This window comes from Anomaloglossus baeobatrachus, chromosome 8 (assembly GCF_048569485.1).
Source record: "Anomaloglossus baeobatrachus isolate aAnoBae1 chromosome 8, aAnoBae1.hap1, whole genome shotgun sequence".
Classification (NCBI taxonomy): domain Eukaryota; kingdom Metazoa; phylum Chordata; class Amphibia; order Anura; family Aromobatidae; genus Anomaloglossus; species Anomaloglossus baeobatrachus.
In genome coordinates, this window is record NC_134360.1 from 188433317 (window position 1) to 188450326 (window position 17010).

The 17010-nt window shown below is 47.8% G+C and overlaps 1 protein-coding gene across 1 annotated transcript in view; it reads right to left on the reverse strand.

Moving 5' to 3' along the window:
* Window positions 1-1575: 1575 nt before the first annotated feature.
* Window positions 1576-17010, reverse strand: part of GTF2B (general transcription factor IIB) — a 39568-nt gene continuing 24133 nt past the window's right edge. The window contains exons 3-7 of the mRNA XM_075321018.1: window positions 13915-14048; window positions 13499-13645; window positions 13272-13401; window positions 10925-11206; window positions 1576-2361 (exon numbers count right to left, since the gene is read on the reverse strand). Of these exons, the coding sequence (XP_075177133.1) occupies window positions 2228-2361; window positions 10925-11206; window positions 13272-13401; window positions 13499-13645; window positions 13915-14048 (827 nt within the window). The 3' untranslated portion in view covers window positions 1576-2227. The remainder of the gene's footprint in view (window positions 2362-10924; window positions 11207-13271; window positions 13402-13498; window positions 13646-13914; window positions 14049-17010) is intronic.

Below are 17010 nucleotides of genomic sequence, written 5' to 3' on the forward strand. Positions count from 1 at the left end.
TCCACAACTGCAAACAAAATTGTGTATGTGATGTACGAGTTTACAACAGACACATTTGACTTTACATTTCCAGCAACGTCCTCATCTATTCCCAACCTGTATTAACTCCTTTTCCTACCATCTCCTCAATGCTGAGCCATTTCTGCTGTATTTCTTTCTGGACCTGCTGCAGGCAGGATAAATATTCCTTCGTGCTCTACATACGGTTGTAATGATGCCTATCACTGTGCCCCTTATACAGTAAAATGTACACTATATTTAAAATTGCCCCTTGTAAAAGTGCACTAAGGCTGCTTTCACACATCTGGTTTTTGCAGTGCGGCACAATACGGCGCTTTGCAGAATAAACGCAACCGTTTTTTTTGCCGTCGGTTGCGTTTTTTCGCATAGACTTGCATTAGCGCCATATTGTGCCGCATGGCCTTGCGTCTGTTTTTTTGCCGGATGCGGCATATTTAGCCCATGTGGCGGCCGGATGGAACGTTGCCTGGCACGTTTTTAGTGCGGCGAAAAAAACCGCATCGATTTACAATGCAAGCCTATAGACGCCGGATGCGGCGTCCTGGGGCAAAACTGCATCCGGCCACCGCATGCGTGTTTTTTTTTCACTGCGCATGCTCAGAATCAAGCCGCATCCGTCAAAAAACGGACGGGGCGCATGGAAAAACTTATGCAACGGATCCGTTTTTTTCGCCGCATAGCTTTTTGAGCCGGATTGAGCCGCACTGCTAAAACCGGATGTGTGAAAGCAGCCTAACAAAGAAAGGCAAGTTCTACCTTGAGCCACATGCTATGCAAACAGTAAAGCAGCCTGAGATCATGCATGTGTGCAGCTGCCATGCATCCAAAAGAGTGACTATGAAAACATCCTGCAAGAGCAAGTATTCCTGAATCTTTGGGAAAACAATGCACTGTCCAGCATGGAACACAATGAAACAAGGCAATAGTGGCAAGTGGGTAGGTGACAACACTGAACTTTTTGGTCCATGGTCCAAAAACCTCAACAGATCCCAATTCCATTGAGAACCTGAGGTCAATCCTCAGGTGAAGAAAAATGCCAAGCACCGATTACACAAGAATGAGTTGCCATTTGTCTGCCTCAAGGCCAAATCCAGATATCCAGCTGCCACAGAGAAATGCATAAGTCTTGAAAAATAAGTGTCAGCACTGTAGATATTAAGTCTTACCATTACAGATACTGTATGTAAAAAAAAAAAAAAAAAAAAAAAAAGTTTAAAAACTTATGAAATGCTCATAATTGTACTTCAGTAAACATAGAAATATCGAAGATCTAAGGCAACCAACTTTGTGAAAAGACTATTTGTGACGGCCATGACGGTACAAAGACCATCACACCACTCTTCCAGTTCAAATACAAATATTCTGAAGGCCTCATTTTGCACATACATATTGGTTAAAAAAAAAAAAAAAAAAAAAAACTTTAGGTGTGGGTCTACCGGTGGAGATCTACATTACAGTTGAACCTGGGTCGTATTCTTGAGGAACACAGATTTATTCTCCCATTGCATTCAGTCTCTTCCTAGTGGCAGAAATGTTTCTAGGTAACAAACAGTATACAATAGAAATAAAAATACTTTATTCTCAAGAATAGTGTGAATTTTTAAAACAGTTCAATTGTTTTCACAGATCCTTGCACAGTTTTACCCATTAAAGAATAATTGTTTGAGATAAATCAGTTTCATGGCCTTATTGTTACCATCTTGAGAATGTTGCGCTATGAGTGACCATTAGCTGTTGAAAATTACTAAGGAAAAATGGTCCAAAAAAAGTTACAATAGTCATTCAATTACAAAAAGATACGTTAAAATAGAAAATTTCATTAATCTTAACGATCGGTCCAGTGTTACAATTACAGTAAGAAGGCTTAAATCAAAAATCGGAGTCAGATGTCCCCATGAGCCGCCCAGTCCATCACTTGTGGAATCTGCAGTTGTGAGTCTTTCTTAAAAGGAGGAAGAGGAAGAATTTCTAGAAAGCATTTATTAGCAGTCCGTATACAATGTTTGCAAAACAAAGCATCACGCCATTCTTCAAACCTTAAATATGTAACCTGCTATGATATATACACATAGAAAATGCTTGGAATGTTTTATTAGACTTGCTGCAGATTTGCACCAATTTTACTTGACGTCTCTGCATCAACTTGAAATAAAACAGTGATCAAAAAAAGGGGGTCGACTATTCCAGAATCGCTTTGGGGGCTTCATTATAACTGTGGCAACTTGTCGACAGGCGTGTCAAACTTGAAGTCCACGGGGAACAGGTCCGGAGCTCGCGGGTAGATGAGTCTGTAGGACTGTCGGATGGTTACATCAGCTACTCCTGCGATGTCACCGATTTCTGTGAAAAAGAAGGAAACATTTGGTAAGGTGAGTCGATACAAAAAAAAAGTGTAAAGGTGCATGCCCATGATCAGTGCTTGCAGCATTTTAGACAGCATGCTTCATTTGCATCCAAAGTGAAGGGAATTTTGTTTACTTACCGTAAATTCCTTTTCTTCTAGCTCTAATTGGGAGACCCAGACAATTGGGTGTATAGCTACTGCCTCCGGAGGCCACACAAAGTATTACACTTTAAAAAGTGTAAGGCCCCTCCCCTTCTGCCTATACACCCCCCGTGGGATCACGGGCTCATCAGTTTTAGTGCAAAAGCAAGAAGGAGGAAAGCCAATAAACTGGTTTAAGCAAATTCAATCCGAAGGAATATCGGAGAACTGAAACCATTCAACATGAACAACATGTGTATACAAAAAAACAGGGGCGGGTGCTGGGTCTCCCAATTAGAGCTAGAAGAAAAGGAATTTACGGTAAGTAAACAAAATTCCCTTCTTCTTTGTCGCTCTATTGGGAGACCCAGACAATTGGGATGTCCAAAAGCAATCCCTGGGTGGGTAAAATAATACCTCGTAATAGAGCCGTAAAAACGGCCCCTTTCTACAGGTGGGCAACCGCCGCCTGAAGGACTCGTCTGCCTATGCTGGCATCCGCCGAAGCATAGGTATGCACCTGACAGTGTTTCGTGAAAGTGTGGAGGCTGGACCAGGTAGCCGCCTGACACACAAGCTGAGCCGTAGCCTGGTGCCTCAAGCCCAGGACGCATCCACCGCTCTGGTAGAATGGACCTTCAGCCCTGAGGGAACCGTAAGCCCAGCAGAACGATAAGCTCGAGAATTGGTTCCTTGAACCACCGAGCCAGTCTTGATTTGGAAGCCTGCGACCCTTTACGCTGGCTAGCGACAAGGACAAAGAGTGCTTCCGAGCAGCGCAGGGACGCCGTACGATCGATGTAGAGTCTGAGTGCTCTCACCAGATCTAATCAAGTGCAAATCCTTTTCACATTGGTGAACTGGATGAAGAGAAACAGAGGGTACGAGGATACCCTGATTGAGATGAAAGGGGGGGATACCACCTTAGGGAGAGATTCCGGAACCGGACGCAGAACCCCTTGACCTGGTGAGACACCGGGAAGGGGACTTTGCACGACAATGCTGCCCCGACAGACACTCTCCGAAGTGAAGTGACTGGTCCTAGGAAAACCACTTTCTGCGAAAGGCGTGAGAGAGAAAAATCCCTCATAGGCTCAAATGGTGGTTTCTTAAAAACCATCAGCACCCTGTTCAAATCACAGGGTTCTAACAGTCGTTTGTAAGGAAGGACTAAGCGGCAAACCCCCTGCAGGAACGTGCGTACCTGAGGAAGTCTTGCTAGGCGCTTCTGAAGAAAATACAGAGAGCGCTGAGATTTGTCTCTTAAGGGAGCCGAGCGACAACCTTTTTCCAAACCGGATTGCAGGAAGGAAAGAAAGTAGGCAAGGCAATTGGCCAGGGAGAAACTCCCTGAGCAGAGCACCAAGATAAGAATATCTTCCACGTTCTGTGGTAGATCTTGGCAGATGTGTGTTTTCTGGCCTGTCTCATAGTGATGATGACTTCTTGAGATAACCCTGCAGATGCTAGGATCCAGGACTCAATGGCCACACCATCAGGTTGAGGGTCGCAGAAATCAGATGGAAAAAACGAACCTTGAGACAGCAAGTCTGGTCGGTCTGATAGTGCCCACGGTTGGCCTACCGTGAGATGCCACAGATCCGGGTACCACGACCTCGTTGGCCATTCTGGAGCGACGAGGATGGCGCGGCGGCAGTCGGACCTGATCTTGCGTAACACTCTGGGCAACAGTGCCAGAGGTGGGAACGCATAAGGGAGTTGAAAACTGCGACCAATCCTGAACGAAGGCGTCTGCCGCCAGAGCTCTGTGATCGTGAGACCGTACCATGAATGCCGGGACCTTGTTGATGTGCTGAGACGCCATTAGGTCGACGTCCGGCATCCCCCAGCGGCAACAGATCTCCTGAAACACATCCGGGTGAAGGGACCATTCCCCTGCGTCCATGCCCTGGCGACTGAGAAGTCTGCTTCCCAGTTTTCTACGCCCGGGGTGTGGACTGCGGATATGGTGGAGGCCGTGGCTTCCACCTACATTAAAATCCGCCGGACTTCCAGGAAGGCTTGCCGACTGCGTGTTCCTCCTTGGTGATTGATGTAAGCCACCGCTGTAGAGTTGTCCGACTGAATTCGGATCTGCTTGCCTTCCAGCCACTGCTGGAAAGCTTTTAGGGCCAGACACACTGCCCTGACCTCCAGAACATTGATCTGAAGGGAGGACTCTTGCTGAGTCCACGTACCCTGAGCACTGTGGTGGAGAAAAAACTGCTCCCCACCCTGACAGACTCGCGTCCGTCGTGACCACCGCCCAGGATGGGGGTAGGAAGGATTTCCCCTTCGACAATGAAGTGGGAGGAAGCCATCACCGAAGAGAATCTTTGGCTGCCTGAGGGAGGGAGACGTTTCTGTCGAGAAACGCCGACTTCCTGTCCCGTTTGCTAAGGATGTCACATTGTGCAACCCTGCTGCAGTGACCGCTGTTTGTCCAGCGGAAGTATCACCATCGCCGATAGGGTATGAAATTCCATGCCCAGATATGTCAGCGATTGTGCCGGTGTCAGATTTGACTTTGGAAAATTGATGATCCACCCGAAGCTCTGGAGAATCTGTAGAGTAGCGTTGAGGCTGTGTTGGCATGCCCCTTGAGAGGGTGCCTTGACAAGCAGAACGTCCAGGTAAGGAATCACCGAGTGTCCCTGAGAGTGGAGGACCGCTACTACTGTTGCCATGACCTTGGAGAAAACCCGCGGGACTGTCGCCAGGCCTAAAGGCAGTGCCACGAACTGAAGGTGTTCGTCTCCTATGTTAAACTGCAGGAAGCGCTGATGCTCTGGAGCGATCGGCACGTGGAGATAAGCCTCCTTGATATCGATCGATGCAAGGAATCTCCTTGGGACATTGAGACGATGACGGAGCGGAGGGATTCCTCCGGAACCGCCTGGTTTTGACGTGTCTGTTGCCCTGACGGAAAGACCCGCCATTTTTTGGGACCACAAACAAGTTGGAGTAAAAACCGTGACCCTGTTGCTGACAAGGAACCGGGACCACCACTCCTTCTGCCTTCAGAGTGCACACCGCCTGCCTGAGAGCCTCGGCTCTCTTGGGAGGCGGAGATGTTCTGAAGAATCGAGTCGGAGGACGAGAGGAGAACTCTCTCCTGTAACCGTGATTTAGGCCGTGAATCGGCATTCCTCTGATCCTTCTGAGGCCTTTTGGACGAGGAGAATTGGACCTGCCCGCGCCCCGCAAGGACCGAAACCTCGACTGTCCCCTCCTCTGTTGGGGTATGATTGGTTTAGCCTGAGGAAAAGGATGTATCCTTTTCCTTTTGATTGTTTGATGATTTCATCCAGTTGCTCACCAAACAAGCGGTAACCAGAGATTGGCAAGGTTAGGCACTTTTTGGAAGCAGAATCTGCCTTCCCTTCTCGCAACCACAAGGCTCTGCGTATTACCACTGAATTGTCGGACGCAACCGCCTTCCGGCTCGCCGAGTCCAGGACAGCATTGATGGCGTATGACGCAAACGCTGACGTTTGAGATGTCAAAGACGCAGCCTGCGACGGAGACATACGTGTGACTGCCTCAATTTGCGCTTGAGCCGCTGAGACCGCTTGGAGCGCCAAGACGGCTGCGAAGGCCGGAGCAAAAGACACGGCAATAGCTTCATAGATGGATCTGAACCAGAGCACCATCTGTCTGTCAGTGGCATCTTTGAGTGAAGCCATATCTTCCACTGCAACTAAGGATTTAGCCGCTGGAGATAGGCGGTCCACATTGGAACACTGAACCCAGCCCTTGACCAAAAGGGAAGAGATAACGTGTATCCTTAAGGCGTTTGGAAAAAAACGATATCTTGACAAGCCTGGTTGTTCTGGACTGCCTCCCTGAAGTCAGAGTGATCCAGAAACGTACTCAATGTACGCTTGGGGAACCTGAAATGGAACTTCTCCTGCTGAGAAGCTGACTCCTCAGGCGTAGGAGCTGAGGGAGAAATAACCAACATTTGATTGATGGACGCCGTAAGATCGTTCATTACGGTATCACAATCAGGTGAGTCCAGGTAGAGAACGTTCTCAGGATCAGAATCCTGATCAGATACCTCCGCCTCATCATAGAGAGAGTCCCCATGCTGAGACCCTGAATGATGCGGTGATGTCGAGGGATGCTCCCAGCGAGGTCGCTTAGGGGGTCTGGGACTGCGGTCCGAGTCAGACCCCTCACCCTGGGATCCCTGAGACACTCCAGGAGCACCTTGTTGTACCAACTGGGGGGGGGGGGGGGGACCAGGGGCAATGAAACAACAGTGCCCATGGTCTGAGAGACGGTCTGGACTGCAAGGCTTCTAGTATCATAGCCAGACTGCAAGGCTTCTAGTATCATAGCCATAGTCTCAGAAGTCTGAAGTAAATACTGCAAACTCCGTCCCCATCACCTGGACCATTAGCAGAGACTCCGGCTGAGTAAGTTCCACAAGGGCCGTGCATTGTATACAATTGGGGTCCGTGGAACCTGCCGGCAGTATAGCCGTACATGCTGTACAGGCTGCAAAGAAAACCTGTGCTTCTGCACCCTTGTTTTTCACAGACGATATGCTGTTAACTCCCCCGAACAATCAAGGAGGGTATATAGCCAAAATACAAAAGTGCGACCGAACAGTGCAATGTATAGCGTACAAGCATATATCTATATGTGCATTTCGGCACTAGTGGGGTCAGCACCACAGGTGCTGCTTACCGCCCGCTCACAGCGGTTGTGTGACCACCAGAATCCCTGCCAGGGTCTTCCCAAACTTGTCTCTTTTCTCAGCCACAGAAAAAACTGACATGAATGGCTGCCGGCGTCCTGTGTAGAGGAGGAGGCCGTGGGCGTGCCCCAGAAAGTGCGGGAATCCGGTTTCACACTGTGTACAGTGAGAGGGGTGGAGTATGCAAAGCATGCTCCAGCTCTCAGCGCTGCCGTGCTGTGCAGCGTCACGCCCTTACCCTGACTGGCAGGCCTGTGGGCGGTAACGAAGTGAGACTAGGCCGCAAAAGCCGGGGACTCGAGTGAGAAGCGCGGCCCGGCATATAAGCCCTGGTCGGCGCGGAAGTCCCCGGCGCACCACAAGTCCCAGCCGCGCCTGATAAAAATGGCAGCGGTGGTTAGCGCGGCAGTCCCCCAATACTCTAACACACCCAGCTACGCTGTAGTGTGCGATGGCACCAGTGCGGGCAGCGCCGCCGTCCCTGGCGCACTAACACACCCAGCAGTGCTGCCGTGTGTCTGTGCGCGGTCCCCTTTATGGGGACACAGAGTACCTCAATCGTAGCAGGGCCATGTCCCTGAAGATACTCAGCTCCATGTCCAGCAGCGTCCCAGGGGCTGTGGATGGAGCACGGCCTCCGTGCCTGGAGACCGATAAGATCCCACTTCACCCAGAGCCCTAAGGGGATGGGGAAGGAAAGCAGCATGTGGGCTCCAGCCTCCGTACCCGCAATGGGTACCTCAACCTTAACAAACACCGCCGACAAAAGTGGGGTGAGAAGGGAGCATGCTGGGGGCCCTAGTATGGGCCCTCTTTTCTTCCATCCGACATAGTCAGCAGCTGCTGCTGACTAAACAGTGGAGCTATGCGTGGATGTCAGCCTCCTTCGCACAAAGCATGAAAACTGATGAGCCCGTGATCCCACGGGGGGTGTATAGGCAGAAGGGGAGGGGCCTTACACTTTTAAGTGTAATGCTTTGTGTGGCCTCCGGAGGCAGTAGCTATACACCCAATTGTCTGGGTCTCCCAATGGAGCGCCAAAGAAAGAGATAATTAATCCAAAAATGTGAAGCTCATAGTTCTTTGTGCCTGAAATACTTATTAATAATTTAGGGGAACCAAACAGAATTCTTGTGGTTTGGTTAGTTTTTGTGACCACAAAGATGTAGCGTTTTTCTCCATTCAATTGGTGAAAAACGCAGAAAAAAAACACAAAAATAATTGATATGTTGCATCTTTGTGGTCACCACAAAAACGCAGCTAAAAAAACTGCTCTATGCGGACAGCAAAAATAAAGTCTCAGACTTTGCTGGGGAAGGAAATTCATGCAGTTTTTAAAGCAAAAATGCACCTGAAAAACACGGCAAAAACGCAGCATGCGTACATAGCCTAATTGTGCAACGATTTGGTATGGGTTCTATATCCAGACAGAAAAACTTTTTTTTATTTTGTTTTGTTACTCCACAAAACAAACTGACCTAAACTTTCCAAAGAAAGGCAAAGAATCATGTATTTTGGATTTCAAGATAACCTTCTGCAAGAGTCAACTAGCGGCAGCTTATTCTTCTCCCTCATTGAGAACACACTCCAGCTCAGATGTGCATGTCTGGGCCGAAAAAGATGTCAGAATGCAGATGTTTGGTCGCCTGAACTCCTTCCTACATCTGCAGCGCAAAGTCTGCACTTCCTTTCAGTGTGCAAACCGGCACGAGGCTTGCTGGAGCGCTTCTCAGCCGACGCAGAGTCGTGTCACCGGCACATGGTTGTATTTTGGCCTGTACTTTCCATTAGATTTGTGCAGACTTTATGTTTGGGTGAAATTGAAATTGCGGAACAAGGGCTGCATTATGGGCACTACAAAGTACAAAGCAAAATGTTGCTGGTGGATTCAATGACCAATGCTATTTTCATGCATTATAAGTAAGAGGTTATATTTATACTATGGGTTTTTAAAACTATTGAAGTGAAAAATCTTCAAATCCATGTCTATTTTCAAAGGATCATGTGTTTTTGTATTTACACAGAACACACAGAGTAAAGGCCCAATGTACTTAGAGGCCATGAGATCCAAAGCGGCTCGTGTAAGAAAACCACTAGGTGCAAATATCCTATAAAAAGGGTTGAATCCTACAGCTGGCGCTTAATGAAACCGGCCACCATATGATAGCTTCGTCAATGTGGAATTCACCCCCATCACAACTACAATGTGCAGGGAGACCAACTAGTTCCCTTTTTCTGGAGATTGGGTGCAAATATGGCAGTGGCCGAGACCAATATTAAATGAAACTGACCACAGTTTAGCATTTGGTTACAAGTGTACATAGCCATATAAGCCAAAGACGGGAGAGATCTGGCCAGATCACACACCCACACCCACACATTTAATGAGGGGGTAGTTTGTTTTTTTTTTTTTGTTTTTTTTTAAAGTGTCAGCACTATAACCATATCAAAAAACGACCAGCAGCTTCCACAAATGTGTACAGGCGCCAACCGAAAAACAACATAACTACAAAAGCATATCCGGTGGCAATCAATATAAGGATACATTGGCATTGGAAGCCAGGGACCTTTCTGCTGACATACACAGATTTTTAATCGCACATAGAGGCATTTACAGTTAGTTTCCCGATATGAGATCACCTTGTCGAGGTTATTGGGCTCACATGGATTGGCCAATACATAAGCTAAAAATCTCTTTTTGTCAATATTCCCAAAGCAGTAATGCAGTGCCTGTGTCTTTTTACTCATTTTTCATATTAGCTATGTATTTTTCTCCTCTCTCTAATATTCTTATAGCAGTAATGCAATGCCAATGAACCATTATATTATTGAATGCTACTGGACATGCTTTTATAGCATCATAACCCCAACTCAATTATATTCCCCAACCAGAATGAGTCAAAAACCGCACCAAATGGGAATTTGGGGTTTATCAAAATTTGTGTACATAATTTTTTTTTTTTTTTTTTTTTTTTTTACTATAAATCTTAAGCATTTCTCGAAGCCCCATAAACTCCCCAGAATTAGGGACCACAAATAAAAATGGACCGTTTTTGCTTTATTCCAGCTATTCCCCATCAGATTTATTAAAAAAAAAAATGTACCAGTTACAGTGATGAAGGCTTTTTTTTTATCTAGTGATAATTTGTATGCTCTTACAAGGGGGTGTGGCTCACAGGAGTGTCCGGGGACTTGTCTTTAGGCAAAAAAACTAATTAGCATATTGGGTGCAACAAGAAAAAAAGCCATTATTTCTAGAACAGTTACATTATATTTTTTAAATCATTTATCAAAAACACTGAAACGCTCAGAGCAACAGCAGGGATAAAACTAAAAAATCTGGTCACTAGAGGACAGGACCTCGAATGCTAAAAATCCTGCTGCAGCAGCGCCCTCCAGTGGCTACTAGTATTATAACTGCTGAGATGCAAAGCGCTCATTATACGGCAGAGTCAGAACAAACTAAAATCCTGATATTTCCATTGTGTTTCTCCACGTAACTTGTGGTTTATGGATTGTAGGAGAGTCTCACCGATTCACTGCTATGACTCGTCCTCCATTTTTCCCTAGTGATGTCTGTTTGTGAAAATAAAACTTCAGAAATCCTCTTGAGCAGTGTTTTTTTTTTCTCAATTTTGCAAAAATCTATATAAAAAGGTTAATAGTGAGGCCCTCCGAGCAGCTGATGGTCATCTCCGCAGCATTTTACTAACCTTTCTGCGTTCTCTTCTCAGCAGATGCTTGTGAAGCCATGTAAATGGCAGCAGCTGCCACAGATATGGGACTTCTTCCAGGCACCAAGTCCAGCTCCACCGCCTTGCGTGCAATGCAAGTAGCTGCCATCTGCACTTGTTTGCTGAGGCCCAAGTTTGAGCAGAACCTGGACATAAAGTCTCCCGTTGTAATCAAATCCACATTTGTTTCCAAAGCTTTCAAGATCAGCTTGAAACATTTGCCAATTTCTTTCTTGGAGATTCTTGAAACAGCGCAGATTTCTACAAAGCAAACATCAGTTGTCAGAGTCAGGCGATAAGAGAAAGTTAATTAAATGGCAGCAAATAATCAGTATCAGATGTGCCCACAGGGGAGGATGCCTCTGCCACAGGCGAACAGCAGGTGACACCGGCACCGAGGATACAGACGTTTGTCACTAGTGCCCAGGAAAGAGCCCGGCAGGAAAAGATGGCTGCCACCCCTTTGGATATCACAGTATATACCTATGCCCTGGCCCCAACTACTGGGTACATCACGTGTCCTACCATCGTAATGAAATACAGTATCTGGATGAATCCCACCAAATATGCCAGAATCTGAGACAAAAGCTTCAAGCAGAGGTTTAATACTCATCTTTGGAATGTAAGTGCCCATGTCCCCAAAAATAAAGGGGGGTTTGGGCTCTTGCAATCCAAACCTGTAGTATCTACAGGAAGGGGTCTAAGACCCTAACTGATTGCTTTCCTCTGTTCTCACTTCAGGCAGGTAGGAGCGTTCAGCAATGCCATGAGAGAGGGCACAAAGCAGGGTGTACCGTCTCCTGCCTCTGTGAAAGCAACACTTCAGGAACGTGTTTTGAATAATCAGGGGAGTCCTCAGGGCCGGGACCACAGGATCTCCAGCATGATTGTGGGGGGTAGGGTTTGTATAAGGTACTATTGTATGAGAGGAAAGGAGGGGGCAGTTCTCAGGGCCCAGACCTGCATGATGCATAAAGTGTGTGGGAAGGGAGATGAGGGGGCAGATCTCAGGGCCCAGACCTGAAGGCTCTATAATGTTTGGGAGGGGAGATGAGGGGGCAGATCTCAGGGCCTAGACCTGAAGGCTCTATAATGTGTGGGAGGGGAGATGAGGGGGCAGATCTCAGGGCCTAGACCTGAAGGCTCTATAATGTGTGGGAGGGGAGATGAGGGGGCAGACCTGCAAGCTCTACAAAATGTGTGGGAAGGGAGATGAGGTGGCAGTTATCAGGGCTCAGACCTGCAGGATCTACAATGTAAATAATATCCATATGGATTAAATGCATAAACCCCCACCTACACAATTATGCAAATAGAAGGGTAGAAAGCATACTCCGTGCTGAAATACAAAAAAAAAAAAAAAAACCACACACACACACACACACACACACACACACACACACACACACAGAAAAGGAGTACTAATGCTCAGATTGATTTTATTTAAAGTGCTATGGCAGATTAAAAACACATATGGTCAGAAAAAGTGCAGAGAAAAAAAAAAGAAAATCCTGCTAACAAATACACCAATGCAAACCATTCACATTAACACGGTATTGCAATAAGTCTGTATGAGAAATTAAAGTGCATAGATGATCAGGAAGTATCCCAAAGGTACCTGTGCATATCAAAACACATAAGGGTGAACTTATGTTAAGGAGCAAAAGTGCCCCTGGCAAAAAAATACACCAGTATAATGCAACAAGAGATCCACAAGCACCAGCGTCAGTGTGGATATAGCCCAACAGACTGGATTTCCCAACGCACGTTTCACATTAGCTTGGTGACAACCAGCTTCATCAGGGGGAAGAAAAAAAAAAAAAAAAGTGGCCCAGACCTGCAGGATCTATAAAATATGTGGGAGGGGATATGAAGTGGCAGTTCTCAGGGCTCAGACCTGCATGATCTACAATGTGTGGGAGGGGAGATGAGGACACAGACCTCAGGGTCTAGACCTGTAGGACCTATGTGTGGGAGGAGAGATGAGGGGGCAGTTCTCAGGGCTCAGATCTTCAGGATCTACATGTGGGTCCAAAATCTGCAGGAGGTTTAGAGACGAATATATAATAAGCTGTGAACTGCATGTTGCCCTTAACAAGTCTTCTGTACTTCCTAACAAAAAAATGCCAATACTCACTGCTAAACGTTCACTCTAATATGTAATTCATGACTATATGGAGGTTGTGTGTGACAACTCCCAACCTATTCTGGACCATCATCATCATAAACCTCTTACAAGAGAAAAATAAATTCTCATTACAGTCATTAACATTTCACAGAATTCCCGGCATAGTTCTACAATGGGACTGCAGACAGGAGCATTTACCTTTAAACGTTCGGGGTACCCCTTCTTGTCTACATGCAATATACAGACATGCGGAGGCTATGGCGTCATTACTTCTACCCTTCAGGCTTTTCTGTTCATAAACTTGTTTAAATAAATTATTAGTCCGATCCTTTAAAAAAAAAGGGGGAAACCAAAAAAAGAAGGACAGATTTTAGAGAATAGACACTTATAAAGTTCACACTTGGCATTACCAGATGGTGACTTACAATAATATTACGTGGAAGGTTTATTCGGTCTGCCATAGTGGTAATTTCCTTAAACGCGTTCATCATGGCGCGGTCCGAACTGCTCATTGTCCTACGGTTCTGATATTTGGAATTTCCGAATTCGTCGAAACTTGCTGCACCCGTTCCCTATGACACAACAAAAATACATAAGATCTGAAAGGTCCTTTTCTTTTTTTAATTTCTCATTATTTGTGTATCTTGGAGAGGAGACTATACAGGGTGCTCTGTTTTCATATATCATTTGCTTTCTAATTTTCATTGTCTAAGTTTTCTTGAGTAATAGAATGAACCTGCCGGGGTGCAAGAAATAAAGACTCCATGGAAAAGGTCAATTTATACTGCCAATAAGCCCCCCGCGCAGATGTCCAGCAGCCGACACGTTCCAGAAGTTATACCTTTCCGATCATCGTACTCAGGTCTCCACCACTTAGGAGTGGATTCTGGGTATCTCCAACTCGAGATGGATCTTTGGCAGCTTTGTCGTTGCTGAAGGTTCTCCATTCAGAGCCAACATCGATAACTCGATCACCTGAAGGTACAAAACAGGAGTTTACCCCAGGAGGTGCAAAACTTAGAATAATGCAAACTTCACTTTTGTTTTTAACACCCATGGGTCCAGGACTGGCCATTTTGATGGTCTGCAGCAGGACAAGGTAACTATTGTTTCTTTATCGTTCCTTATGGGAGACCCAAACCATGGGTGTATAGCTTATGCCTCCGGAGGACACAAAGTACTACACTAAAAAGTGTAGCTCCTCCTTCCGAGCATATACACCCCTGGATGACAGGACCAAACCAGTTTCATGCTTTGTGTTCAGGAGGTCACACACACACATCCTCTTTTGATTTTTCATTTTTTCTAAAGATTTGGAAGAAAAGCGGGTCCACTGGACTCCCGGCATGTCCCTTCTCACCCCCCTGGCGGCGGTGCTGTTAAGGTTGACTTCAGGGCAGGAGCCCTTCATGCCGCGCTCCTTCACCATCCCTTAGGGGCTCTGGCTTGAAGTTAGAGCCAACACGGTTCTCACTGCCTTGCAGGAGACCGGCTTCCATCCGCAGCCCTTTTGCAGGTTCCTGCTGGACGGAGCACTGGACCCCCACCCCACAGGGACTGGGCCCTGCGTCCCCAAGAAACTCACGTACTTGGGGATGCAATTCGAGACTCTGCCGGCACTGGTCAGGCTGCCTTTAGTCAAACAGCAGTCCCTCCAGGGGGCGGTGCGCTCTCTGTTACGGCCCCGCCGTCATTCCATCAGGCACCTCATGCAGGTGCTGGGTCAGATGGTGGCGTCAATGGAAGCGGTTCCCTTTGCCCAGTTCCATTTGCGTCCTCTGCAGCTGGACATTCTCCGCTGTTGGGACAAACGGACTTCTTCCTTGCACAGGCTGGTGGTTCTGTTGCCACAGACCAGGAGCTCTCTACAGTGGTGGCTTCGGCCCCTCTCTCTGTCTCAGGGACGCTCCTTCCTGACCCCGTCCTGGGTGATCCTCACCACGGATGCCAGTCTCTCCGGCTGGGGAGCAGTATTTTTCCACCACCGAGCACAGGGCACTTGGACTCCGTCCGAGTCAGCCCTCTCGATCAATGTGCTGGAAATCAGGGCTGTGCTCCTAGCTCTCGAAGCTTTTCACCCCCTCTTGGCGGGCAAGAACATTCGAGTCCAGTCAGACAACGCGACAGCGGTTGCCTACATCAATCACCAGGGCGGGACTCGCAGCCGCCTGGCAATGTTGGAGGTCCAACGTATCCTTCAGTGGACGGAGGACTCAAAGTCCACCATATCCGCAGTCCACATCCCAGGCGTAGAAAACTGGGAGGCAGATTATCTCAGCCGTCAATCCGTGGACAGCGGCGAGTGGGCCCTGCATCCGACGGTGTTTCGGTCAATCTGCCGCAAATGGGGCACTCCCGAAGTCGATATCATGGCTTCCCGGCACAACAACAAGGTCCCGGTGTACGTGGCTCGTTCCCACGATCCTCAGGCCTTGGCAGCGGACGCACTGGTTCAGGATTGGTCCCAGTTCCGTCTGGCCTACGTGTTTCCTCCCCTAGCGCTCTTGCCCAGAGTACTGCGCAAGATCAGGATGGAGGGTCGTCGAGTCATAATCATTGCTCCAGACTGGCCCAGACGAGCGTGGTACCCAGACCTGCTCCGTCTGTCCGTAGAAGTGCCGTGGCGTCTCCCAGACCGCCCAGACCTTCTCTCACAAGGTCCGTTTTTCCGCCAGAATTCTGCGGCCCGCAGATTGACGGCGTGTCTCTTGAGTCCTGGATCCTGACGGCTTCAGGCATTCCTTCCGAGGTCATCTCTACTATGACTCAGGCCCGGAAGTCTTCTTCGGCCAAGATTTACCACAGGACCTGGAGAATTTTCCTGTCCTGGTGTCGTTCGTCCGGCCATGCTCCTTGGCCTTTTTCCTTGCCGACCGTCCTGTCCTTCTTACAGTCCGGTCTGCAGCTAGGACTGTCTCTCAATTCCCTCAAGGGACAGGTCTCGGCTCTTTCAGTGTTGTTCCAGCGGCGTATCGCCCGGCTGGCTCAGGTGCGCACCTTCATGCAGGGCGCATCTCACATCATTCCTCCTTATCGGAGGCCCTTGGATCCATGGGACCTTAATCTGGTCCTCACGGCCTTACAGAAACCCCCCTTTGAGCCTCTTAGGGAGGTTCCCTTGTTTCGACTTTCCCAGAAAGTGGTTTTTCTGGTGGCCATAACCTCTCTCAGGAGAGTCTCTGATTTGGCTGCGCTCTCTTCGGAGTCACCCTTTTTGGTTTTTCACCAAGACAAGGTGGTTCTCCGTCCGACGCCGGATTTTCTCCCTAAGGTGGTGTCTCCTTTCCACCTCAACTAGGACATTTCATTGCCTTCTGTCACGAACCACCGGGGGGGTCACTCAGAAATCCCCCGCGCTGGCTACCAGTACGTCACAATCGGGGTGTAACAAGTGGGGGGGTCACCCCTCCTTTATACCTCCCGACCGACAGACAGAGCACGTGATGCGCTCTCTAGCGCCCCTCTTATAGTCAGGCCAATTATGGAATTGCCCGACGATAAGCAAGGAGGCCGCTATACTACTTATGCCGATTATTGAAGGGTCCCCGGTGAGAGTAGGGTATATATTCCCCCGACCTCCGCGGGCGGAATATGTAAAACCTCCCCGAATCTCACTGGCCTCCCCACAATAATCCTTGGCACAAACTCGCTGCCACCAACCGATTTACGGTAACTATTAGCCGAACACACAGACGTGGGATTCAAGATCGAGATAACAGAGCAGCCCAAGATTAATTATATAATTTAATCAGCCTAAAGCACACTAGAAACTACAATATATACAATAGGGAATCTACAGAATATACATATGTCAGAGTACAGTTACAAGCAAAGCATGGGTTACAAACAGGCATACACAGTTCCAGCAGTTACCTTGTGCGTCTGGCCACAGGGGGGCGCTGTAGGCCAGGTTTCTAGGATCCTTCCCACAGATGTT